Source organism: Chlamydotis macqueenii, chromosome 10, assembly GCF_036417535.1.
Source record: "Chlamydotis macqueenii isolate bChlMac1 chromosome 10, bChlMac1.mat, whole genome shotgun sequence".
In the NCBI taxonomy this organism is placed as follows: domain Eukaryota; kingdom Metazoa; phylum Chordata; class Aves; order Otidiformes; family Otididae; genus Chlamydotis; species Chlamydotis macqueenii.
The window spans coordinates 13,227,617-13,251,342 of record NC_141565.1 but is presented as its reverse complement, the minus strand read 5'-3'; the positions used below and the strand labels follow the sequence as shown (position 1 = coordinate 13,251,342).

At 70.0% G+C, this 23,726-nt stretch overlaps 6 protein-coding genes across 6 annotated transcripts; 1 reads left to right on the top strand and 5 right to left on the bottom strand.

Moving 5' to 3' along the window:
- Nucleotides 1–66: 66 nt before the first annotated feature.
- Nucleotides 67–3,342, bottom strand: CRELD1 (CRELD disulfide isomerase 1). The gene is made up of 10 exons (XM_086755742.1): nucleotides 3,133–3,342; nucleotides 2,705–2,787; nucleotides 2,493–2,603; nucleotides 2,324–2,415; nucleotides 2,035–2,211; nucleotides 1,810–1,905; nucleotides 1,629–1,712; nucleotides 1,396–1,491; nucleotides 1,169–1,312; nucleotides 67–1,064 (listed from the first exon to the last, which is right to left on the bottom strand). Exons 1-10 carry the CDS (start codon nucleotides 3,340–3,342, stop codon nucleotides 844–846), a joined length of 1,314 nt encoding a protein of 437 aa, XP_086611868.1. The 3' UTR covers nucleotides 67–843.
- A 777-nt stretch (nucleotides 3,343–4,119) lies between these two features.
- On the bottom strand, nucleotides 4,120–8,201 carry IL17RC (interleukin 17 receptor C). The gene is made up of 17 exons (XM_086755599.1): nucleotides 8,032–8,201; nucleotides 7,934–7,955; nucleotides 7,482–7,852; nucleotides 7,179–7,290; nucleotides 7,050–7,094; nucleotides 6,756–6,895; nucleotides 6,504–6,563; nucleotides 6,286–6,340; nucleotides 6,000–6,184; nucleotides 5,870–5,920; nucleotides 5,751–5,796; nucleotides 5,530–5,642; nucleotides 5,383–5,451; nucleotides 5,256–5,313; nucleotides 5,025–5,120; nucleotides 4,913–4,951; nucleotides 4,120–4,734 (listed from the first exon to the last, which is right to left on the bottom strand). Exons 1-17 carry the CDS (start codon nucleotides 8,125–8,127, stop codon nucleotides 4,139–4,141), a joined length of 2,154 nt encoding a protein of 717 aa, XP_086611725.1. The 5' UTR covers nucleotides 8,128–8,201; the 3' UTR covers nucleotides 4,120–4,138.
- Nucleotides 8,202–9,639: 1,438 nt separating this feature from the next.
- IL17RE (interleukin 17 receptor E) lies at nucleotides 9,640–13,651 on the bottom strand. The gene is made up of 16 exons (XM_086755639.1): nucleotides 13,562–13,651; nucleotides 13,463–13,478; nucleotides 12,891–13,046; nucleotides 12,695–12,801; nucleotides 12,499–12,622; nucleotides 12,282–12,421; nucleotides 12,134–12,202; nucleotides 11,968–12,034; nucleotides 11,709–11,896; nucleotides 11,484–11,531; nucleotides 11,345–11,390; nucleotides 11,073–11,221; nucleotides 10,930–10,998; nucleotides 10,795–10,846; nucleotides 10,615–10,716; nucleotides 9,640–10,393 (listed from the first exon to the last, which is right to left on the bottom strand). The coding sequence occupies exons 1-16, from the start codon at nucleotides 13,649–13,651 to the stop codon at nucleotides 9,789–9,791; spliced, it is 2,028 nt and encodes a 675-aa protein (XP_086611765.1). The 3' UTR covers nucleotides 9,640–9,788.
- Nucleotides 13,652–13,797: 146 nt separating this feature from the next.
- Nucleotides 13,798–15,155, bottom strand: JAGN1 (jagunal vesicle mediated transporter 1). The gene is made up of 3 exons (XM_086755529.1): nucleotides 15,020–15,155; nucleotides 14,623–14,720; nucleotides 13,798–14,515 (listed from the first exon to the last, which is right to left on the bottom strand). The coding sequence occupies exons 2-3, from the start codon at nucleotides 14,709–14,711 to the stop codon at nucleotides 14,053–14,055; spliced, it is 552 nt and encodes a 183-aa protein (XP_086611655.1). The 5' UTR covers nucleotides 14,712–14,720; nucleotides 15,020–15,155; the 3' UTR covers nucleotides 13,798–14,052.
- Nucleotides 15,046–17,073, top strand: RPUSD3 (RNA pseudouridine synthase D3). Its single transcript, XM_086755528.1, has 9 exons — nucleotides 15,046–15,267; nucleotides 15,631–15,698; nucleotides 15,773–15,817; nucleotides 15,888–15,984; nucleotides 16,065–16,172; nucleotides 16,245–16,329; nucleotides 16,402–16,528; nucleotides 16,611–16,750; nucleotides 16,825–17,073. Exons 1-9 carry the CDS (start codon nucleotides 15,059–15,061, stop codon nucleotides 17,002–17,004), a joined length of 1,059 nt encoding a protein of 352 aa, XP_086611654.1. The 5' UTR covers nucleotides 15,046–15,058; the 3' UTR covers nucleotides 17,005–17,073.
- Nucleotides 17,074–17,358: 285 nt separating this feature from the next.
- On the bottom strand, nucleotides 17,359–23,708 carry TTLL3 (tubulin tyrosine ligase like 3). Its single transcript, XM_086755873.1, has 17 exons — nucleotides 23,450–23,708; nucleotides 23,184–23,302; nucleotides 22,720–22,831; nucleotides 22,545–22,640; nucleotides 22,254–22,424; nucleotides 20,884–21,092; nucleotides 20,701–20,845; nucleotides 20,543–20,611; nucleotides 20,240–20,356; nucleotides 19,987–20,115; nucleotides 19,784–19,898; nucleotides 19,583–19,684; nucleotides 19,194–19,353; nucleotides 18,974–19,122; nucleotides 18,653–18,899; nucleotides 18,138–18,573; nucleotides 17,359–18,054 (listed from the first exon to the last, which is right to left on the bottom strand). The coding sequence occupies exons 1-17, from the start codon at nucleotides 23,450–23,452 to the stop codon at nucleotides 17,359–17,361; spliced, it is 3,075 nt and encodes a 1,024-aa protein (XP_086611999.1). The 5' UTR covers nucleotides 23,453–23,708.
- Between the last annotated feature and the right edge of the window lie 18 nt (nucleotides 23,709–23,726).

Sequence of the window (23,726 nt, the reverse complement as noted above, 5' to 3'; positions counted from 1 at the left end):
TGCGGAGGGGGTGGTGGGCAGCAGCACCCCCAGGCACCCCCGGCCCCCCGCCCCAAGCAGCCGGGCTGGGTGTGCAGAGCTTTATTTCCTGAGATACGGACACACGGAGAGATGAGCACACCCCGACGGACAAACCACGGACAAATGCAACGGCCACGTTCATGCATCCAGCAGGGCCCCCCGGGAGCAGCCCCTCACCCCCTGCGAGCCCCTGGCCCCCCCCAGCCTGGGAGGGGAGAGATGGGCTCTGCCCAGGGACAGGGGGAGGACGAGTTGGGGGGACAGCAGAGAGGGGGGACACACAGCTTGCAGCCCCACAGCTGTGGGCAGAGGGGGAACCCAGCCCCCCTCTGGGGAGGGGAGTGGTCTCACTGTGGGGGACACACAAGGTCCCACAGGACTGGCAGCCCCCAGCCCCAGGGATGCTTGCTGGGCAGGCAGCAGGGATGAGCTCTGCCAGCATCACCACGCTGGCACCCGGCAGTGCCAGCGCACCCCCCTAACCTGCCCCCACACCCTCCCACCATGCTGGGCTTCTCCCCCAAAACACGAGGGGCTGGGGGCAGCATGCTGTGCCCCCCGACCCTGCAGTGCTGTAATACTGCTCAGTATCACTGCGCTGGCTGCAGGGGGGGCTGTGCCATGCTACCCCAGGACCAGGCACCCCTCCTCAGCTCATTCTGCAGGGGGGAGGCGAGACCCTACGCTAACGGGGCTGGGGGACGCATGCAGGGCACAGCACCGCACGCAGGATCTGGCCTCAGCAGCCAGCCCCTGCTGGGGGGGACACCCCACACCCCAGGCTGAGCCTGCCCCCCCATCCCGCCCCTGGCAGCCCCAGAGCTATCTGCCCTTCATGAAGCCGTCAAGGACGCGGTCGCTGCGGTCGGAGAGCCAGTAGCCGGCCATGGCAGCCACGGCGCCGATGAAGATGGCGGTGAAAACCATGTCGCCCTTGGCGGCCAAGGTGGCGAGGGCGCAGATCATGACGCCAAAGAACATCTGCTGCAGCACCACCACCTCGTCGTCCGTCACGTCGTCGAAGAAGCCCTTCTCCGGGGCGTCTGCAAGGACGGTGTTCGTGGGGGGGGGGCACGGCTGAACGGGCAGAGCCCCTCGTGCCCCCCTGCCCATAGCCTGTGCCCCGCCGCACCGCATCAGGCCGTACCGGGGGGCTTGTCCTCCATGCAGTGCCCGTCCCGGCGGACGTGGCCACGGGCGCAGACGCAGCGGTAGCTGCCTTCCGTGTTCTCGCACACCTCCTGCACCCCAGTGCACACCGGCTCCTCGGCGCTGGCGCACTCGTCCACATCTGAGGGGAGAAGCGGGCCTCGGGGAGGGCTCGGGCAGTGGGGAGGGGGCAGAGCTGCCCCCCACCCCGCGGGAGACACTCACCCAGGCACTTGGCTCCGTCTCGCCAGTAGCCCTTGTTGCATTTCTTGCAGCGAGCTGGCCCAGCACCCATGCAGCCAATGCAAGCGGTGGAGCAGTCTGCCATGAGGAGAGGAGCCGGGGTCACCACCAGAGCCCCCTCCCAGCCCAGCCAGCAGCAGCCTGAGCTGGGGGGGGGGATGGCTCCGAGCAAGGGGGAGCCCACCTACACGGAAACCCCAACACCTCTACCTGACCTCGGCACTCGTAGGAGCCCTCCGTGTTCACGCAGAACTGGTTGGCTCGGCAGTGCGCCATCTCCGTGCCACACTCATCGATGTCTGGGGGAGAGGAGGGGGGATGGCCCTGCTGAGCCCCAACTCCTGGGACGCAGCCCCCAAATTGCCTCCTGCCCCCTGGCCCCGCTGCGGCCCTCACCGATGCAGCGGTGCTCATGCAGCACCCAGCCCCTCTTGCAGCGAAGGCAGCTGGAGTCCTCCGGCCCTGTGCAGCGCCCGCAGGCCCGGTAGCACTCTGCACGCAGGGGAGAGCGGGCGTGGGCATGGGCAGGGGGGAGCTGCCTGTGCCCGGCGCCAGGGCAGCACCACGGCAGACCCCCAGCCACGCAGCCCCCCATCCCCACCGGGCCGGACCCCTACCTACCGGCACATACCAGGTGGCTCTTGTTCCGCGAGGCTTCGTAGTAGCCATCACCGCACTCGGCGCAGAAGGGGCCGCCGTAGCCCAGGCTGCAGATGCACAGGCCAGTCCCGCGGCGCGTGCCGTCGCCATCACATCGCCCGTTGCCGCTGCAGGGCTGCCGGGGCCCGCCGGCACAGGCTGCACGGGGAGAGACCAGCTGGCTGGCAGCCGGAGCGGGGGTGGCGTGTCGGGGGGGCCCCTCCAGCCTGGGCAGCGTGGCCGGCACCCCGCTCGCGCCACAGCTACTCACGCCGGCAGTCAGGGCCATAGGTGCCGGGCGGGCAGCAGAGTGCCAGCTTGTCCACGCACAGCCATTGGAAGAAGTCGGGGTGCTGCTGGCGCCTGGGGGGGGGGGGAAACATGACACTCAGTCCCCGTGCACTCCCCCGTCCCCCCAGTGTCCCCGTCCCCAGACTCACTCGTGGAACCACCACTGCTCCACCTGCTCCTCGCTCCGCTCCAGCAGCTGGTGGCAGGCGAAGTCGGAAGGGGCGCAGACGCCCTCCAGCACCTCCAGCAGACGGGTCTCGCTGCGGGGACAAGGGGGTCAGCATGAGGGGATGCGTGTCCCCCTCTTAGGGGCAGCTGGGCCCCCTCAAACTTCTCCCCCCACGGCTGAGGGGGCACCCACCTGTGCTGGTACTTGGCCAGCTTCTCCTCCTCCCAGGCCGTGTTGCCCCCGCCGAAGCCCTCGTGCTCCGTCCGCTCCAGGCCCTGGGACCCCCCAACAACCCCCCTCCCCATAAGGTCACCCCCCTGGGCCGTGCCACCCCCTCCTTCTCCCCAGGGACCCCCAGCCCTCTCCCCTCCCCAGAGCAGAGCTGCTGGTCCCCCCCGGGACCCCCTCCCCTCCGTAGGGATGCTGTGGGGAGCGGCCCCCCCCCCCCGCCTCACCAATGTCCCTCCCAGGCCACCACCCCCTCCCCCTCCGACCCCCCTGGGGCCCCCACCCACGACCCCCTTTCTCCCTCCTGCCCCTCACCCGTGGGCCCCCCTCGCCCCAGCCCCCCCCCGCCGCAGGGCTGTGTCACCCCCCGTGTCCCCCCCCGTGCCCCGCACCCTGCTGAAGCTGTCGGCGAGGCTGCGGCAGGCTCGGCAGGGCTGGGCCTCGTCCCCGTCCGAGTCCGGATGGGCGCGGGCGGCCGCCATCAGGACCCCCCCGAGGAGGGCGGCCGCCATCAGGCCCCGCCCCAGCCCGGCCGGTAGCGGTATCGGTACCGGTATCGGTACCGGCAGCAGCGCGGCCGCCAGCCGCCGTCGCGGCCCCATCCTCCGCCCCGCCCCGCCCAGCCCAGCCCTGCCCACTGACTCAGCGCCCCCCGCCCCCGCCAATGGTCGCGCTCCCGCCGACTCCGCCCCCGCTCCCAGCCAACCCGCGCCGCCCCGCCTCCCCGCGCCTTAAAGGGGCCACGGCCAAGGGCACCCGACGGGAGGAGCGCGGGTGGGCCGCGGGCGGTGACCCCGCACGGAGCGGCTCTCCGGGGCGTACCGGCGCCGCTCCCGCCTGGCCTCAGCTCCCGACCCGACCGGGCTGCTCCCCATCACCCCCCAAGACAAACCAGTCCAGATCACCTTCCCTCGCCAAATGGTCCAGTTCCCCTTCACCCCCTCCCAAACTGGTCCAGTTCAGCCCCATCCATCCTTGAACTGGCCCTGTTCATCCTCATCGCCCCTAACTAGTCCAGTTCCTGCTCATCCCCCCTTAAAATGGTCCAGTTCCCCTTCACTCCCAAACTGGTCCATTTGCCCCTCATCCCTGCAAACTGGTCCAGTTCTCCTTCACTTCATCCCAAACCAGCCCAGTTCCTCCTCATTCCTTCCCATACTGATCCAGATCCTCCCCTTCCCTCCAAACTTGTCCAGTTCCCCCTCACTTCTCCTTGAACTGGTCCTGTTCCCCACCCACTCTCCAACCAAACCAGCCCAATTCCCCTTCACCCCCCAACCACCCCAGACCCCTTTCCTGCCCCACAACCTTCCCATTACCCCTCTCCAATCCATCCCAGTTCCCATTCTCCCCCCACACCACAGGGGCTCACGCTCTGGCAAAGCCACTGTCACTGTTTTATTCCGCCATCGCCCGCTGCAGCCCCTCGGCCACTGCCGCCACATACGGCTCCGGCCACTGGCCCCCTCGCCGTCCCGGTCCCGCCAGCGCCTGTAGGAACCCCCCTGTCTCACTGGGCAGCGCGAAGGCAGGGGCTGTCTGCAGTGACAGTGGCACCGTTGGCACCAAGGCCTCTAGCCGGGCCACCACATAGTGCCCGGTGCCTGCCACCAGCACTGGCACGACACAAGACAGAGCTGCTGCGAACGCCTCACAGGGTGCTACCGCGGGGGCATCGCTGTGCCGGGGGCCGGAGACATTTTCAGCATCCCCGGCCCCCGGCACAGCCCTGGCCCCAGTGTCCCACAAGCGTGCAGCAGCCACAGCCGCAGGAGAGAGGAGGAGGATGACGGTGTCACCGTTGCGCAGCGCCCGTCGGTGCTGGGCATGCAGCCAGGGCAGCAGCCCCCATACCGCTATCCCGCTGCCGCCTCCCGGTGCCGCCGTGACCGTCAGCCCCAGCGGGCGCAGGGCTGCTGCCAGGGCGTGCGCCGCCCGCTCCGCCACCGGTTCCGCCGCGTGCATCAGCAGCGCCCGCCGGCCTCGCAGCAGGCCTGGGGGGTACCATCAGTGCCTGAAACCCCCACCCCAGGCACCCCGTACCCACCCTACGGGGCAGCCATGGTGGGAGGCAAGCTGGGAACCCCCTGATGGGAGACCCCTCGCTGTGGGGAAGGGGACGGGCCTCCCTGCCCACCCACCCCAGACCCCAAGCTCGCCCTATGTGCTCACCCTCGGAGCTGTAGCCAGGCCTCAGGGACTTCAGCCAGCCTGCGGGGAGGAGAGGTGGTGAGGTGGGGTCCCTGGGGAAGGGGGTCTGGGGCCGGGTACAGGCACCGCTCACCTTTCACGTCCTCCTTCTTCATCAGGAGCAGGAGCAGCAGGCAGGCGGTCCCCAGCAGCACCCCCATCCACGCCAGCACCCAGCGGGCATGCAGGTCTGCAGGGCAGGGGTCAGTGCCCGCCGAGGGCCCACGGCACCCACCGAGGGTCCCCGGTGCCTGCCTGGTGGCTCCACAGTTGGATGTTCTCCCTCGGCCCCTCACCAGACCCCCTCCTCCCTGGGGACACTCACACTTGTGCAGGGGACAGGCCCACAGCGTGACCCCGGTGTTGTTCCCACGCTGCCAGATCTGTGGGAACAGGGACACGTCACACGCAGCCCGGTCCGTGCCCACTGCCCACTGGCTGCCTGCACTGACCTGTCTGCATTGCCTTGCCACCACGTTCTGCCGCAGCTCCCGCTCCAACAGCCCAGGATGGCTGGCTCTCTGCGAAGGTGGCACGGGGTGAGCCGGCTGCACCGCCACTGCCGCCACCGCAGGGACACGGGGATCCCTGCCCCTTACCGTGCTGGCAAAGCTGGCGAGGGGCGTGCAGGTGCCCCGTTCCAGGGCACACAGCGAGGCGTTCACCCCATGCTCCAGCAGCAGGACGTCGTCGGTGCGGCCGGGCAGTGCTCCTAGGGATGTGCCAGCGGATGGGGGGCATGGCGAGGGGAGGCCAGGGGGGCTCAACCCCTAGCCCAACCCTTGGGGTGCCCCTGCCCCCCTGCCCCGCCAATACTCACGGTCTCGCAGGCACTGGGTCAGCCGGACCTGCCCGCTGCTCCACACCTACCCCAGAGAACAGGTTAGCACTGCATGGGGCTGCCTGTGGGGCAGCCATGGGGCAGGGGGGGTGTCCTACCTGCACGCAGAGGTTGGGATGTGGCTGCAGCCCTCCAAACTCCTGGGGTCCCTGTGGGCAAAAGAGATGCTTCATCAGTGCCTCCTGCATCCCTCCCTGTGCCCCCAGTGCCCCACAGAGCCCCACTCACCTGCCCCACGGCAGGCTGTTGCAGGCCGGGTAGGGCCTGGCAGGGCCCAGTGGGTGCCGGCTGCCAGCAGGGCACCAGCTCGGCCAGGAGGTCACAGGGGGCCGAAAGGGAGTAGGTCAGCCTCTGCCCCGCGGCGTGCAGGACCAGCTGGCTACGTGCCCACAGCCGCTCCCAGGCCTCGGCGTCTGCGGCGGAACCGGGAGAGGGGTGTCACCCCACACAATGGCCCCTCAGGTCCCCCTGCGTCCCGGTCCCTCCCTGTGCCCCAGCCTCCTCGCATGGGTACCATTGGAGAAGGGGCACAGGGTGGCCCGCAGTGGGTCCTGTGTCTCCAGCCAGACCTGGAAGATGGAGAGAGACAGAAACAAGAGGACTTGGGGTGCCCATGCAGTGCCCAAAACCTGGCTGGTCCCCTTGGGATGCTGGAGGGGGGCACGTGGTACCCCGAGCCCCTCTGTTTCAGAGGCAGCCCTGCCAGCCCCGCGGCGCCCAGCTGGCACCCACCTGCAAGCAGAGGCAGGGCAGCACCTCGTCGGCCGGCAGGCTGTAGTTCAGCGGGCCGCTCTGCCGCGGGGAACCAGACGTGGGTCACCCCGCGGCAAATCGCCCCTCGGCAGGGTCACCCAGCCCAGCGGGTCCCAGGGACCCTCTGCCAGCACCCTGCCTGTAACACAGACACGGCTTCCCGGGGATGGGGCAGGGGACAGCGGCCAGAGCCTGGCCAAGGTAGGGGTCAGGGAAGGGGTTCGTACTCACCACAGTCACTGTGCGCCCCAGCCCACCAGCACTGTGGCTCTGGTTGTGGTAGAGCCAGAGGGTGTAGCTGTGCCCCGCAGCAGCCCCCTGCACCTTCACGATCACCTCCTTCAGTCCCGGGATGACCTGCAGCCTGGGCACTGCGCCAGAGGCGGCTCAGTGGTGAGCACACCTGGCAGTGCCCACTTGGCACCGCGGCACAGGGCACAACACCCCGGGGGTCACCCTCTCTCCCAGCACCCACAGGTCCCCAGGGGACACGAGCTGCAGCACCTGCGGGATGCCAGCACCTACCTTGGCACTGCGGGACAGCAGCCTGTGCCGCGGGCCACGAGCAGTCTGCGGGGACAAGGGGTCAGCAGGCAAGGGGGACAGGGGGACAGCAGGCAGCAGCTGCCGCAGCAAGGCACACCGGGGACCCACCTGGCACACGCTGACTCTGGCTCAGCCTGCGGCGGCCACGCGAGTTGGTGTACGCTGTGACATGGAGCTCAGAGCCCAGCGGCGCATCAAAGCACCGGAAGGTCACCCAGCCCTGGGCAGGAAAACCACCACCGTGCTGCGGCAAGGCAACGGCACCGCCAGCACCCACCCCCGGTACACCGGGAACAAGACCACTGTGCCACGGAGATGCACCAGTGCCGGCACCCACATCCCCACGCGCTGTGGTGCCCGGGGACTGCCGGTGCTGGGGACACCCGTCCCTGGCACCCTGCACCTACGTACCAGAGGTCGGCTGGGCAGCGTGGAGTCTGGCAGCACCGAGACCTCCACGGCCACGCAGCGGGAAGAGGCGTACGCGTGCCCGGAGAGCAGCAGCAGCCCGGTGATGTTGGGCTGGGACGAGGCAGCCCCATCCACCGGCGACCAGCGTCCCTCGTCACTGCCATTCTCTGTCCCGGGGATGCCTGACGGCACAGGGCGGCCGGGCTCGCCGGTGCCCGCGCCGGGCAACAGGGCCAGGCGTAGGCGCGCCTCCAGGCAGGGCGAGCAGGCCGCAGGCGCGGCACAGCGCAACGCCGGCTCCAGGTGCAACTGAGCCAGGGCCAGCCCGTGGCTGGGCTCCAGCGACTCCGTCCCGCACAGCACGTCGGTGTCTGGGGTGGGAGAGAGAGGGCAAACGTGGGTGCGGGGTCCCACGCCCCGGGTTGGCCAGGGCCCACGGCGGTGGCACTTACCCAGGAGGCGGCAGGCGAGGCCCTGTGGGGAGGCGGGGGTGAGGCCGGTGGCGGTGCCGGGGTGGCCAAGGGCCCGTGTGCCGGTGACACTGACCCACCTGGGAGCAGGCCAGGGTGTCCTGGGGGGCCCCACGCCCGCCCGCCGCCCCAGCCGCCAGCAGCAGGAGCAGCAACAGCCGCCCCAGCGCGGACATGGCGGCGCCGGGGCCGTGGGGCGGCTCGGCCCCACAACCGTCCACTCCCGACGGCCCCGCTCCCACGGGCCCCACCGCCGCCGGCTCCTGCTTCCTGCTCCGATCCCGGACACCCGGGTCCTTGCGCGGTTGCTGGTGACCGCCCCGGGGTGGGGCCTCCCCGCTCCCGCACCGATCAGCGGCCGGGCTCCGTGCCCCGGTACCACCGCAACGGTTTGGGGCCTCACGGGGACCAGGGCAGCCGCACGGCTCGGGCACGCAGCCTACAACGGCCTCACGGCACGGGCACGGCCCTCGGGCCGGCCCCGGGGAGGCGGCAGCGGCCGCGGGACGCGGAGCAACGGCCGCGGCGGGACGGCCTGTCCCCCTCTTGCGCCTCGCCTCGTCCCCCCGTCACACAGGGGGGCATCGGGCGGCCCCCATTTCCCCCCGTGGGGCACCGGCCGAGTCCCCGCACACCAGACGGACGGCGGGGCACGGTGAAACGGCGCCTTTATTGCTCCCACCGCAGCGCAGCCGGGGCGGGCCCGGCACCCGGCCCCCCCAGCCCCTCCACCCCCCGGCTCCTTCCAGCGCCGCTCCAGCCCCTCGTCCGGCCGCGGCGTCCCGAGGGGGCTCTCCTCCGGTGCAGGTCCCCGCGTGGAAATTGTTATAGTTTTATCTGTCCTCTTTGTCCGATTAACTGACAGAGATTGGCCAATTAAAAATTTGGTTTATTAAAGCAAGCGACCAGTAACCAAAACAGCGCTGGGCGGCCGGGAGTCTCCTGCTCCGCCAACGGCGCGCGCCGAGATAGCAAACCGCCCCGTTCTTATACAGTAAAACAATTAATATTTCGTTGATGCTGATACATATTCATTACCTAAACCCACCTACTCTCGCTTCGTATGTTAATTAGCTTATCAGTCCTTCGCGCTTGCGCAAATTCTCCCAGGAGTTGTGGGCGAGGGTCTTCGGGGGTCTTTTGGGAGGAAGGCCGTAGGTCTTCTTCATGGTGTACTTTTCACTTTTGCCTGGAATGTGCTCATCCTACAAGTTGGCAGTGTCCTTATCAGCCTGGGCCGATTCATGTCCTTGTTAACCACCCGTTTTCCTTGAGCAAGGAGATTTATGGGATGGATGCCATCCTATTTTTGAATCCTTGCTCCTCTTAATCACTCCCTCGAGATAATGAGACTGTTTCTCACCCCTCATGAAAACAGACTTCCCCCTCCCACTAATTGCTTCTTCAAACTATATGGTTAGAAAGTTACTGGTTTTATACCCTTCAACTTTATGAGCCCCCCCCCCCCTCCTTTCGCAGCCCTGCATGCCGTGTTTACACAGCCGGGTGCCTGTGGCCGACCTTGCGTATTTCATGTAACTTTCTTGTTCTGACAAGGTTTGATGAACAAATAGTTCACAGTTTATTACAGAAATGAAGCTGCCCCTGCCTGGGCAGCACCTCCGCTCCCGGCTCCGGCCCCTGCCGCACGTCCCCAGGACGGGACCAGCCCTGCTCGGGCCCCCGCGGCACCCCACGGGCACCCCTCCTGCTGCCGCGGTCAGCTCGCTCCGCCGAGCCCCCCACCTCCACGACGGCGGCCCCTGCCCTCACCAGGGGGCTGCACCCAGCCCCGCCGGCCCCGCAGCAACGCCCAGCTCAGCCCCGGCGCGGCCGCTCAGGTGCCGGCAGCCACCTCGGGGGGCTGGGGCGGGGGGCCGCCCTCCCCACCCCCGGCCTCCAGCAGCCGGTGCAGAAGCCCCTCCGCCCTACCCCGGCAGCGGCGGGTGGCCGGGGGGCTGCCCCGTAGGGCACCCAGCAGCCCAGGCAGCTGCCGGGGCAGGCGGTAGGTGGGCAGGGGCCGGAGGGGCCGGGGGACATCGCGGGGGCTGCAGAGCCGGCTGAAGTAAGCCAGCACCCAGCCACCGCCGCGGCCCGCCGCCCCCAGCTCCCCGTGCAGGCAGGCCATGGCTGCCCCGAAGATGTCGTGGGCATCCCCAGGGACTCCATCAGCCGCCCCGACCCGCCACTGGCGGAAGAGCCGGGTGCTGCCCCGGCTCCAGAGGAGGAGGACGGTGCCGCGCTGGCGGCCAACGCGGCCCCGCTGAGCGTAGAGCCAGGGCAGGACGCCCGCTTGCCCCACGCCGCCCGCTTCCCACAGGTCCAGGCGCACGTCGCAGCCCAGCCCAGCGCGGAGCCGCTCGGCCAGGGCACAGACCAGCCCCAGGTGCTCCTCCGAGTCCGGTGAATACAGCAGCAGCACGGGGCGTCCGCCCGGGGCACCTGTGGGATGGAAGGGGACAGCGGTGACAGCCCTGCCCCAAGCCCCCCGGCATCCCCTGGGGACACCCTGGCATCCCCCCAAGGGCATCCCAGCATCCAAGCACCCACCGCCCTGCACCCTCTGCAGGGGTGGGAGCTGTCACCCCTCGGGTGCCTCAGCCGCAGGACCACCGCAGCCGCTGCCCTCCTCCACCCTGCAGCCCCCCCGGGGTGCCCCTCACCGGCAGCCGAACTCCAGGCACCACGGCAGTTGAGGAGCAGCACGGTCACCACCAGCCCCAGTGCCAGTGCCAACCCCAGCAGCCCAAAGTGCCTGCGGGAGACTGGGAGAAGGATGGGGAGGTGAGGACCATCCCCCCACCTCCGCCACCCCTTGCAGCCCCCCCGGGACCCCCGCTCACCATCGGGGCAGAGCAGCTGCTTCCGGGCAAAGCGTACATCGGATCGCCACACCTGGGGAAGGGGTTGGGTGAGGGAGGGGACCGGGCTGGGGTCCCCCACTACAGTGCGGGTGCCAGTGCGGGGGGTCACCTTACCAGTACGCAGCTGCCCAGGACCTGCACGGGCAGCAGCAGCGCCAGCTCCCCCGGGGCAGAGCCCTCCGGCTGCAAAGTGCAACAGGCAGGCTCAGTGCGGCTCGGTCCCCTGCCGTGTCCCCCCCGGGCCCCGTGCTGCTCACCTGCGTGACGGTGTAGAGGGGGGCCTCGGGCTGGCACTGCCCGTCCCGGCGCTGGCAGAGGGTTGCGCTGAAGGCTGCCGGGATGCTGGAGGTGAGGTGCAGGCGCAGCTGCAGCCCCTGGGCGCTCACCGAGACATTCCAGGCGGTCTCTGCGGCCACCGGAGAGAGCGGTGGACGGAATCACGGGATGCCCGAGGGGATGAGGGGTGTGAGAAGGACCCCAGGGTAGGGCCGTGCTCAGCCCAGGGGTACCCCTCGCCTGTGGGGCTCACCTGGCCGGTGGGGACACTCCACGTGGCTGCTGTTACCATAGGAGAACTGGGGGGAGCAGGGGTCAGCGGAGGGGCTGGGTAGGCTGCCATCACCCACCGCTGCCCCCCAGGCGACGCCCACCCATCCGCAGGGGCTTACCCGAAAGCAGAGCTGGGGGTGCACGTCCACTTTGTCCAGAGTGTATGCCTGAGTACAGGCAGAGAACGCATCACCATCCCCAACCCACACAGCCCACAAGCACCCCAGCGCTTGCCCACCGCCCTCGGGGAGACTCTGGGGTCTGGTGGGTGCCCCAGACAGGAGCACAGCCCTGCACTCCTCTGGGCCGGTGCCCAGCAGCACCCCAAAGCCAAGGCCCCTCACCTGCTCCTCCTCGCTGGCCGTGGAGTTGGGGATGTCATAGCAGGGCGCAGCCTCAGCCGCCGCCTCCCTCCAGCACAGGGTGGCCCGGGGGCGCAGGGGGCAGCTGGCGCTCAGCACCATCGCCATCTGGTCCTTGTTGCTGGCGCTGTAGTCGTGGAAGCGCACCGAGGACCACAGCTCGGGGCCATCTGCGGGGCACTGCGTCATTGGGTGGCGGGGGGACCCCGGGGACCCGGCTCCCCGCCCGGCGGGCACTCACAGGCAGCTGGCTGGTCATGGAAGGGGCAGCGCTTGCTGCGCGGGCTGTCATGGTGGGGGTAGGAGGCCTGGGGGAGCAGAGAGGGGTGGTCAGGGTAGGATGTGCCCCGGCTCCCCCTGCACGGGCAGGGAGAGGGGCCTGGCAGCCGCAGGGAAGGGCGACGCACCTCGATGCACAGGCAGGGCACCAGGAACTCGTACGGCAGAGAGATGCTGCGGCCCCCCGGCACCAGCACCTGCAGGCACGGAGGCAGCATTAGCCGGCAGAGACCACGGCCCGGGATGGGGGGGTGACCGGGGGGCCAGAGCCGTTACCTGCCGATGGAAGGGCCGGGGCAGCTCCTCGCACTCCAGGGCCAACTGATGGCACAGCCGCACCATGAGGGCAGGGCCCGCGGGCACCCGCACCTCGATGGCCCGTGCCTCGGGGACCCAGGTGTGGGTGAAGACGGGCCCTGCAGAGCAGAAGAAGGTCAGCTGGTGCCAGCGTCCCCCACCCCGGGACACCACCCGGGGTCCCTCCCAGCCTCACCAGGTGGCTCAGAGGTGACCAGGTGGCTGCGGCTGATGGCCAAACCTCGGTCGGGGATGGTGTGGAGGGAGACGAGCACCCGCCGTCCGCTTTCCACTGGGAAGCAGTCGAACTGCACCTGCCACTGCGGGGAGCGCAGGGACGAGTGGGGTGTGCCGCCCCGACGTCCGGCCCCACGCTGCGCCCCGGGACTCACCGGCGAGCTGCCCGGTGCCCGGTGCCGCCGCCACACCTGCAGCCAGCCGGCCCGGTTGGAACCCAGCTCCAGGAAGTTGAGCTGCAGCCCACGGACATCGCCGAGCCCTGCGAGAAAACGGCGTGAGGCGCTGACACGGGTGGGAGGACAACACCTCCCCAACCCCCCCACCCACACACCCCCCCCCCCCCCGTACCTGCGGCGGGGAGGGCCAGGCGCACTCGCAGGCAGGGCTGGCAGGGCTGCCGGGGGGGGCACAGGCGGGCCCCGCTCAGAGCCAGGGCCGGCGGCTTCAGCGGGGGCCCGGGCCGGGCCGGGCGGCGGCAACGGGGGCGGCTCAGCACGCTGTCGGCTGGCGGAGAGCGGGGAGAACAGAGAGGGGAGGCCGTGCGCCGGGGGTCCCCTGCACCGGGAGTCCTCGGGAGGGAGGAGTCCCGGGATGGGGACCGGGAGCCCTGGGGAGCGGGGAGCCCCGGGACCGGGAGTCCTTGGGAAGGGGGAGTCCCAGGGACCGGGAGCTCCAGGGACCAGGAGTCCTCGGAAGGGGGGAGCCCCGGGAAAAGGTAACCCCGGGAACCGGGAATCCTCGGGCAGGGGGGAGGACCGCGCACTGGGAGTCTCGGAAAGGAGGAGCCACGGGAACTGGGAGGCCCGGGCAAAGGGGAGCCCCCCCCACGCTGCAGGACCCAGTAGCCCCGGGCAGCGGGAGCCCCGCGCTCGCAGCCCGGTCCCGGTCCCGGTCCCGGTCCCCGTCCCGGCGCTACTCACCGGTGGCCCGGCACTCCTGCAAGCAAAGAGACGGGGGTGAGCGCGGCACCGACCCCCACCCCGCCCCGCCCCGCATCCGCCGCTCCCCCCGTTGCTCACGAAGTTGGCGAAGACCCGGAGGCGGGTGACGGCGGCCCCGGTCCCGGTCAGCAGCAGCAGCAGCGCGGCGAACAGCACCGACGGCCCCATGGCCCAGCCGCCGCTCCCCGCCCCGCCCCGGCCCGGCCCCGCCGCATTCCTCCGCCGGCACGTGCGGCCCCGCCACCGCCACCGCCACCCCACCCCCCCCCCCCGCTGCCAGGCGACGGCGCTTCCTGCGGCGCAGACACGCGTGGGAGCGTGGAGGACGCTTTATTTCCATACAGCAGCACGCGAAGGGGGGGGAAAAGCACCGAACCCCGGGGACCTTCCACGGCCCAGGGTCTCCCCCATCCCACCCCGCATGCGAGTACGGAGCCGTGGCGTGGCTCAGACCCCCACGTTGGTCCCCGGGGAACCCTCCCACCCACCCGGAGCCGCGCCAGCGCTGCCCCACGAGGCCCGGCTGTGGAGCTCCAGCCCTCACGGAGCCCCCGCACCCCCATCCCCGCTCATTTCTTTTTCTTCTCCTGCGTGCTGGTGAACCAGGAGTCCAGCAGCTTCTTGCTGTAGTAGAGCTGCCAGCCGTGCACCTGGGCGGCCACCACCACCACCAGGTACATGACGGAAACAGCCGAGAAGCCGAAAATGAAGCGGTAAGCTTTGCCGTGACGGTAGAGCTGCTGCGCCATGGGGAACATCTCCATGGCCCCGTAGATGAGAGGAGCGACGGAGAAGAGGCCGGTGCTGATCATGGAGAGCACCAGGTAGCTGATGTTGTTGCGGGGGAAGGAGAGGAGGCCCAGGAGGGACGGCAGGATGCTGAGCAGGTAGGGGTACTCCCACTGGTAGGGCATGGCCACCTGGTCGTGGGGCAGCAGCTTGAGGTGCCCCACGCACATCTGGGCCAGCAGCAGCAGCCAGATGCCCACGTGTGTGTAGATCAGCTTCTTGATCTCCGACTTGAGGGCCACACTGCGGGAAACAGAGAGAGAGCGTGGGGCCGTCAGGGCCTGCTGGGGGGGACGCCGGAGCCCTGGGGAGGCTCCTGGGTCCCCGGGGCGGCGGGGTGGGACACCCACCTCATCTGGTAGTGCGAGGCCACGCGCTCCCGGTGCTGGAAGTCGCTGCCGTCGGTGCCGGTGGCACGGGGACCCCCGCGGGAGGCCATGGCGCTGCCCTGGGGAGGCACAGCGTGAGGCGGGAGCGGGACCCCCCCACCCTGCGCCCCCGAGGCAGCCCCAGCCCAGCCCCCCGGGGACCCTCCCGGGCCCCCCTTCCCTCGTGACAGCCCCGGGACCCCCTTCCCGTGGCTGCCCTGCCCCTGCCCGATCCCCCTGCCCCCCGGGCATCCCCACGGATGACAGCCCCACGACCCCCTCCACGGGACCGCCCTGTCCCCTCCCCGGGCACCCCCACGGATGGCCTCCCTTCCCCCATGACAGCCCCGGGGCCCCCGGCCCGCCGCACCCCCGCCACCTGCAAGCGGGACGCTCTAGCCCGCACTTCCGCCTATCTATGACCGCCGGCTCCGAACGGGGGGCGGCCGCTCTGCGCGCCCGGAGGCCCGCGTCTCTATGGTCGCGGGGCGGTGCTCCCCGCCGCTCCCTCGGCCCCGCCCCTCCCGCCCCGCGCAGGCGCAGTGCCGCCATGGCGGGCGGGCGGGGCGCCGCCGGGCGCGTGCTGGCGCTCGCCGCGGGGTCGGCGGGGCGCGGGGGCGCGCGCTGGTGAGGGGGGCGCGCGCGTACGGAGGAAGGCTCTGGGGATGCACGCGCGCGCGGGGGGGGGGGGGGGGGGCAGAGAGGTGGCGGGGCGGGGGGAAGGGGGGTGGGAGCGGGGACGCGCGTGGGGGTGGCACACGCGTGAGCACGGGGGGCGCACGCGTGGGTGCAGAATGGCTGTGGGTGCAGGGGCGCGCGTGGGGGGGCGGGACAGAGTGGTGGGTGTGGGGTCAGATCTGGGGGCACACACAGAGTGGGGGGGGGGGGATGTGGGGACACGCAGCGTGGGGTGGGTGGTCGGGGAGGGGAGCATCCCGCGGGAGGGGAGGAAATCCCACCCGTGCCCCCTGCCCACTCCACTCCCCGCAGGAGGGAGCGGCCGCTGGGCCCCGAGGAGACGCTGGGGCTGCTGGAGGGCTCCGTGGTTCACCGGGAAGGTACCGGGGGGGTTCTGGGTGGGGTGGGGGGCAGCGGGGGGGGGCCGCATCCTGACCGGCCGTCCCCTCCCCAGGAGCCTTGCTGGCGCTGAGCAAGCCCCCGGGCCTGCCCGTCCTAGGTGAGTGTGGGACACGAGTGGGGGGGTCCCGCTGGGGGGGGTCCCACCGGGCGTTGACCCCCGTCCCCAGGGCGCCCCGGGGAGCTGAGCCTCTCGCTGCTGCTGCCGGCGCTGAGACGGCGCCTGGACCTCCCCGCCGAGCTGCACGTGGTGAAAGCTCCGGCCAGGTACGGCTGGGGGGTCCCGGGGAGGGGGTCTGGGGGTGCCACCGCCCCCCATGGGGCTCAAAATGTGCCACGTCCCGCAGGGAGTGCTCCGGCCTCGTCCTCCTCTCCAGCTGCCACCGTGCCACCGAGCAGCTGCAGCGGTTCTTCACTGACGCCCGCCGGAGGGGCCAGTACCCCGCCACGTACCAGTGAGCCCCCTGCACCCCACCGCACCGGGATGGCACGGGGGGCTGTCCTCACCTCACCCCCTCTCCCCGCAGCGCCGTCACCGTGGGGGTCCCGACAGAGGCGGAGGGCGAGATCTGTGCTGGGCTGCGCTGGCAGCAACAGGGTGACACCGCCACGGTAAGGGGGTGCCGGGGAGGAGGGTCCGGGGGGGTTGCCCTGCGTGGGGTGCTGAGGGCTGTGCCACCGCAGGTGGTGCCGGTGCCGGCCCCAGGACGCCGCAGCCTGGCCAGGAAGGAGGTAAAGAGCACCCTGACACGCTACCGGGTGCTGGGGGCTGCGGGGGGCTGTGCCCTGCTCCAGCTCCAACCCAGGACAGGTGAGTGGCCCCCCCCAAGTACCCTCCCCACCCACCGTGTCCCCATCGCCAGCGCTGTCCCACCCTCCCCGTGCCTCCCCAGCCTTCCCAAAGCAGCTCCCGGTGCACCTGACACTGCTGCTGTGCCCGGCCCTGGGCGACCACGAGCACTCGTCCCGTGTGGGCAGGGTGCTGGGGGTGCCCTTCCTCCTGCCCCCTGAGGATGCCCCAAACCGCACACAGGTACATGGTTGGGGCGGGGGGGTGCTCAGCACAGCCCCCGGGGACCCCGCTGAGTGCCCCCCGCCCCGCTGCAGGTGCTGGACGAGGAGCTGATGCAGCGGCTGGGGCTCTCCCCGCAGCAGCTCCGCCGCCTCCCGCTCCACCTCCACCTGCACCGGCTGGCACTGCCCCAGGGGCCGCTCTGCGCCCCACCACCCCCCCAATTCCTCCGCACCCTGTGCCAGCTGGGGCTGCCCGAACATCCGGAGCCCTAACTTCTGCTTCCTCAACCCCCTCTCGCTCTGACACCCCATTAAATCCCCAACTCCTGCTGGGCCAGCTCAGCGCCCGTTTCATTTTTGGCACGCATGCAGTGCGTCTTCGCCCTCCCCGTGATGCTGCTAGTTGTGGCAGCCCTGCTGCCGTTCCTGGTTCCCAGCCCGGTGGCGTCACCGCGGCCGCGGCTCTGTCTCGCAGGTGTGACCGCAGCCGGGCGGGAGCGGAGGCAGCTTTTCTTGCCCGCTCTCTGCTCCGGGACGAGGAGCCACCACGGCAGCCCTGGTTCCTGCCCGCAGCCCCAGCTGTGCCCACGCCCTCCCGCACACACAGAGGCAGAGCCGGGCTCGCTGTCACAAATGGGTTTTGGAGCCACCACGGCGGGTGGGCTGGATGCGCCCACCCAGCGATAGGGTCTGGCTGGGGTTGAGGGGAGCCAGGTGCCACCACGCGTCGCCTCCTGGGTGTCCTTCAGCATCACGGTTCGTCTCCATGCCCTTGAAAGTCACCACGCGTCTCCTCTCCGCTGCGGGGCTCGGCTGCCCCGGGCAGGGGGGGCAGGCGCTGGGTGCCAGCCCAGCCGGGCACAGCACCCTGGCAGGATGGGAGAAGGGGGGCTGGCCTGCGGGTCTCCAAGGGCTGCCGGCCAGGGGGGCTTCCCGGGGTGGTGGAACGGGCACCCTGGCCAGGGGACAGATGTCCAACGGGGGCAGAGGTGCCCAGGGCTGCCTGTGCAGGCGGCCGAGCTCCGGCTGCCCCAGGTTCCCGGCACAGCAGCCCAGGGGCTGTGGCGGTGCTGGGGGGGCTGAGCTGGGGGGGCAGCGGCGGCTCCATCGCCCCAGAGGAGCCAGCTGCCCCCGCACTGCTCCCAGCTGGGGGAGCTGGGTGGCCCTGCCCCAGGGGCTGGGGGGCGCAGGGGGCAAGGGAGCACCGAGCACGGCGGTGGGGGATTTGCTCTGCGACGGATGCTGTGCTGGCTGCGGCTTCCTCAGCGAGCAGCCTTCCACCATCAGCTTCAGCCCCACATACAGGGGCGGGCGCACGGGTGCCTGCAGGAGGACATAGCGGGGAGAGGGGGGCCTTGGGGGTAGGAGGTCCCTGCCCCACAGCCCCCACACCCCATCCTAGCTACCTCTTTGTAGATGAGCTTGAAGGCGCCGGTGGGGCAGGTGGGGTTGTCCTTGCGGTCGATGACCACGCGCAGCGTGTCCCGCTGGACAGCGGCACAGAGGCGTCTGGTCACCGCCGAGGAGGGGGCCATGGTGGGGCTGACGTTGATCTCCAGCAGCCAGGGCTGGCAGTCCTCCCCAAAGATAAAGTCGGCCCCGTAGAGCTCAAAGCTGCCCTTGCGGGACTCCACCAGGTCCTGGGCACTGCGCAGGGCGCCCACCACTGCCGCCTTCATGCCGGGCACCATCACCCGCTCCCACGCGTCCGGCCGCCCCACACGCGCCAGGTAGGCCTGGAGCTGCCGGCTGGACCAGATGTGGTCAGGGGGCAGCCGGAGGTCCTGGCCCCGCGCGGGCCCGTACTGCTTCTGGATGGAGACGTTGCAGAGGTGCTGGGCGCTGGGGCAGGGAGAGCGAGGACGGATCACTGGGGTGCTGGGGTGCCGGGGTGGGGGATGCTGGGGTGGGGGGCACTCACGGTCCCAGGTGGCGCAGGGAGAAGGGCCGGGAGCAGAAGCGCACGTAGCTCTCTCGGTAGAACCAGACAGTCAGCGGGTTCCAGTCGGTCACCAGGAACCATTGCCGGACGTCGAATTTGGTACCGAAGATGAGCAGCGGCCGCTCCACGTACTTCTGCACCACCCAGTCGCCTTCCCGTGCCAAGGGTGCCCTGCAGTCCCCTGCCCGCTGCAGCACCTCCTCCAGCCGTGCCGTGCAGACGATGCCTGGGGGACGCGGCGGTGGTGGGACCCCCTTCCTTGACAGGGAGCCCGTGCCCCCTGCTTCCCCGTGGCCTTACCTCTGCCACGGGATTTGGCACCGGGCTTGAGGATCCAGACGTCGTGGTTGCCCTCTATGCCGAACTGGGGCAGCCGCCCCCCAAGGCGCTGCAGCAGGGTCTGGCACCGCTCCCGCTGCGCCCCGCTCAGCACCAGCCTGGCCCCCTCGCTGTGGTGGGGACACGAGGGGCTCAGTGCCAGCCCCGCCACCGCATCCCCCTCATCCCGCTCGGCACTCACTGCACCACGCGGTAGTAGTCCTGCAGGAAGCGGTCCCAGTCGGTGGCTGTCATGCGGGAGGACAGGGGGTCCCCATCGATGTCCTGGTGTCCCAGGCTGTCCAGGTGCTGCCCGCAGATCTGCAGGGCCTCCTCCACCAGCTCCGGGAGGGCCAGCTCCACTGCGGATGGCGTGGGGTGGGGGATGCAGCTCTCAGGGACCCGCGACACAGGGACTGCCCATGGGACGGGTGTTTTGGGGGCGCTGGGCTGGGCTGGGGGGACAGCACCCATATGGTGGGCTGGCAAGAGGGAGTGGGGGGAGTCTATGAGCAGAGGTGCACCCACAGTCACATCCCTGACCCTAAACTCCCTGTCCCCCTTCTCCCAGACCAAGCTCTGCGTGCTCACCTGGCACCTCACCAGATTTTGGGGGCCGCTTTGTTGCTGCTGGCTTGTCCCTCTCCAGGGCCACTTTGAGCAGGCTGCGAGCTGCCGTCAGGCGGAAATCCTCTGCAACGCAGGGGGGATCACCATCCCCACCCAGTCCCACACAGGGGGGACAGGGAGGGGAACAGCCTGGAGGGGGGGTTGCACCAGCCCCAAGCTCACCGATGAAGGCTTGGCGCTCATCCGCAGCCCCCAGCCGGTAGCAGCGGGGGAAGAAGGTGTCGGGGTCAGCTTGGTCGAACCAGGGCAGGTTTCGCAGGTTGAGGCACAGCCCCTGCTGTTTAGAGAAGGGTGGCAGCCCTCACTGGACCCCCAAGCCCCCCACCCCTGCTGTGTCCTGACCTCAGGGGGCTCCGGGCTCCCACCTTGGTGGCGAAGGCGCCCACCTGGGCGTAGTGGTTCACCACCTGGTCCCGCCGCAGCTGCCGGTTGTCAACAGCACTGCAGGTGTTGGTCCAGATGAAGTAGGGCACCTGGTCCCGCACCAGATAGGACTGCGGGAGGAAGGGGGCAGGGGTGAGGCACAGACCCCTCCCATCCCACCCCTCACCCCCTGCCCCAGGGGGTCCCGGGGGAGCGGGGCTGGGGCAGAGCTCAGCCTTGGCTGTCCCAGCTAACCATGATGTCATGGATGCTGTCGGTGTCGGGGCCCTGTTCCCACGGCTCTTCCTCCTCCTCCTCCTCCTCCTCAGGTGGCCGTGGGGAACGCAGGGGCTCTGGAGTCCCTGGGAAAGGCTGTGCCCCACAGCATGTGGGCTGTGGGTCCAGCACTGTGTCTCCCCACTCAGCACCACCACCTTCCTCCTCCTCCTCCTCCTCCTCCTCCTGTTCCTCTTCCTCTTCCTCCTCCTGCAGCTGCTCCTTCTGGCTGCCGCGATGCTGCTCCGGCCGGCTGCCCGCCCTGGGCCGCTTCCTCTCCACCCAGCCGCGGGCCCGCAGCAGGCTGCGTATGACGGGGTAGGGGCCCTGCACCATGAAGATTTTCTTCTCCTGGGGAGGGACCCGAGAGCTGCTCTCACCCCCGAGCCATCAACAGAGGTGCATGGCATTTTGGGAGGGGGTAAAATCAGGCCTCTCACCTTGATGGCCTTCTCCACGTGCAGCCTGGCCCTCTTGAGCTGCTCAGGGTCGACCGAGCGCCGGCGGCTGCCGCGGTGGCGGGTGCCACCTGCCCTTCGAGGACACAGCCCCAGCTGAGCCCCACTGGCTCCCACGTCCCCAGCCCTGCGGGGCGGGCAGGGAGCGGGGGAGAAAGCGCCTACCTGCCCGCCTCCGCCTGACCGAGCCGGGGGCCCCTGCTGCGGCATCCACTGGCCCGTTGAGCCTCATGCCGGCGCCCCTCGGGACACCCCGCTCCCCGGCTGCGCCCCGGTCCCCAGCCTGGCAGGCCGGGGGACAGCCGGGACCTCTCCTGCCCGCGGCGCTGCGTGAGCGTGGCGCTGCTCTCCTGGAGACACCGTCTCACAGTGGCCTGAAGGCGAGGGGAGCTGCGGGTGGCTCTCCCTTCGCCAGGCACCAAGTGGGTCCCCTGTCCCCTCACCCCGCTGGGGACTGAGGGTGGGGTCCAGCGCAGGACGCAGCCCCCCAGCCCCAGCGCTGCTGGGCGGGCAGTCCTGGGCCTGTCCACTGTGCTGTTTCCACCGCCCAAAGCGGGGACAAGAGCCAGCCTCCCACTGCCACAGGTGCAGCCCCCCACTCTGCCCACACCCCGCCTACAGCCCCCATCCCAAACCTCACAGCCCCCCAGCCCCACCCCAAACCCTTTTATGCCCCACCCCCAGAGAACCCTCTCCCCAGCCCCCTTGATGCCCCTCTCCAAACTCTCCCATATCCCTCCCGACGCTCCCCACTTCGCACCCCCGGCTCTGCCCTCACCGTCGGGGCCGCCCTCACTGTTTGCTGTTACCATGGCGATCTGCCAGGCCCCGCCCCGCTCCCGCCAGGCCCCGCCCCCCCCGGTGCGTCGGGATAGAGGGAAGAGGCAGCGGTTACAGCAAACAAAACCGTTTAAAAAAAACGAGACGACACAAAGGCAGCGAGCGGGGCCGCTCTGCCACAAGCGGGGGCTGCTCCCAGCACGGCCGCCCGGCCCCGGGGAGGGGCAGGCAGGGCCCGGCCCGGCCGTTCTGCCGGGGGAGCGGGAGCAGGCGCAGGCACGGTGCCCGGCGGGCACAAGCGTCGGGGAGCCACGGGGTCCTGCACCACGGCCTAAAACTGAAAGGCGAAAAAAGACACGCAGCTGTCAGCTCCTGCCTGCTGGTGCTCCTCCGGCCCTCACCCACCCTCCCTGTCTCCGGGGAGGGGGGCAGCAGGCGCACAGAGCTCCAGGCTCAGCATCTCCTGCTGACTGCACGTCCCATCGCAGCAGCCACCCAAATGACCACGTCCCCCATGGCTGCTGCCCGCCCCCGATCATGCTCCAGGGGTCTGAAAGCTGGCACTTGATGAACAAAGGGGGTTTGAGCACCCCAGGGCAGCCCCTCCCATCCCCACGAGGTTCACTGCGCAGAGCCCACCAACCATGCCCACAGAGAGGACGGGGGGGCTCTGGGCACAAGGGCCACGCTGACTTTGAGTCCCAGACCCCACTGCCAAAATAAGGGACCCATCTCCTCCCGGTTCAGAGCCTCACGTTCTTGAGAAACTCCTCTGCCACAATGCGGGCCCTGGCGTTGACAGACAGCTTCATCTCACTGATCTCCTTGTCGATCTCCTCCATGAAGTGGATGACAAAGTCCACCAGCTTGTGCTTGTACATTTGCTCCGTGTGGAAGTTTGTGATCAAGAAACTGATGTCGTAGCCCTGAGGAAGAGAGAAGCACCCTGGGGATGAGCACCTAGGCCCCTGACCTCGCACCCCAGTTCCACACTGGAGATCCCTCCAGCGCCAGGAGCGGAACTGGGAGCTGCTCTGCCCTCTCACCTCCACAGGCTTCCTCCGCAGGATGAAGAAGTTCTCGGCCCTCATCATCATGAAGCGCATGAATTTGTGGCACAAGATCTTCTCGATCTCATCGGCCTGGGGAGAGGAAAGGGAAGTGAGGCTTCCCCATGCTGGGCGTGAGCTGCCAACCCACTGCCCGCGCCCCTCGCCTCACCTGCTTCACCGCGATGCTGACGCGCACGGAGTTAATGGAGCCCTCGATGAGAACCTTCTCCTTCTCGTTCCTGCTGATGATCACCGGCTGCAACAGCAGCTCCTTGCTGCTCCTGCGGACAGAGGAAGGGCAGGACTGACTCAGAAGGAAGCATTTACTGGTCAGAAGCGGGGACGGGGAGTGCACAAGCCACAAGGAGAGCAGAGATGAGGAGGCTTTGCGTCATGCAGATCCCACACCGATCCCCTGCGGTTCCTCGCCTCCCACCGGCGCCAGCCCCGTGACGAAGGGGCAGCAGCTGGTGGGTGCAGAGGCCTGTCCCCTCGCACAGCCCCCTCCCGCCAGCGCTACCGGGGCAGCTCCTTTACCGGCGGCACCGCGGCAGGGACCGGCCAGCGGCCCCCGGGGCAGGCAGCCCGGCCGGGGCAGGGCTCCACCGGTGCCCCCCAGCCCTTCCCCCGTACCTGACTTCCACTTCGGGCTTGTTGTGCCGCTCCACCACCTGCGAGGAGAAGTTCTCCAGGCACAGCGCGGCCTGCAGCGTGGCGCGCACCGCGTTCAGGTACGGGCGCAGCGTGGCGGTCTGCGGGGACACGGCGGCGGCGTCAGGCCCCGGCCCGAGCCCCAGCGCCTTCCCCCGCCACCTGCTCGGCTCCAGCCCCCTGACCTCGCTCGCCCCGGCCTCCCCATCCGCCGCCCCCCCATCCCGGCCCGGTGCCCCCCGCCCTACCATGGTGGCGGCTGCGGTCCGGTCCCGGTAGGCGGAAGTGTCCGGTCCCCTCTTCCGGGATGCGTCGGATCTCCCACTGCTGTGAGAGGGGGGAGGCAGGAGGTTCCCACCCAGCTTTCAGGGCCCGGGCGCCGGCGGAGCGGCCTCTCCGAGGAACAAGCCGGGAATAAACAGCGCTAGGGAGCGATCGCTGCGGCGGCGGCCGGCGGCGGCGGCCAGATCCCGCACGACTCACCCCTCCGCTCCCCGCTGCGCTTGGTACGCTCCTGTCATCGCT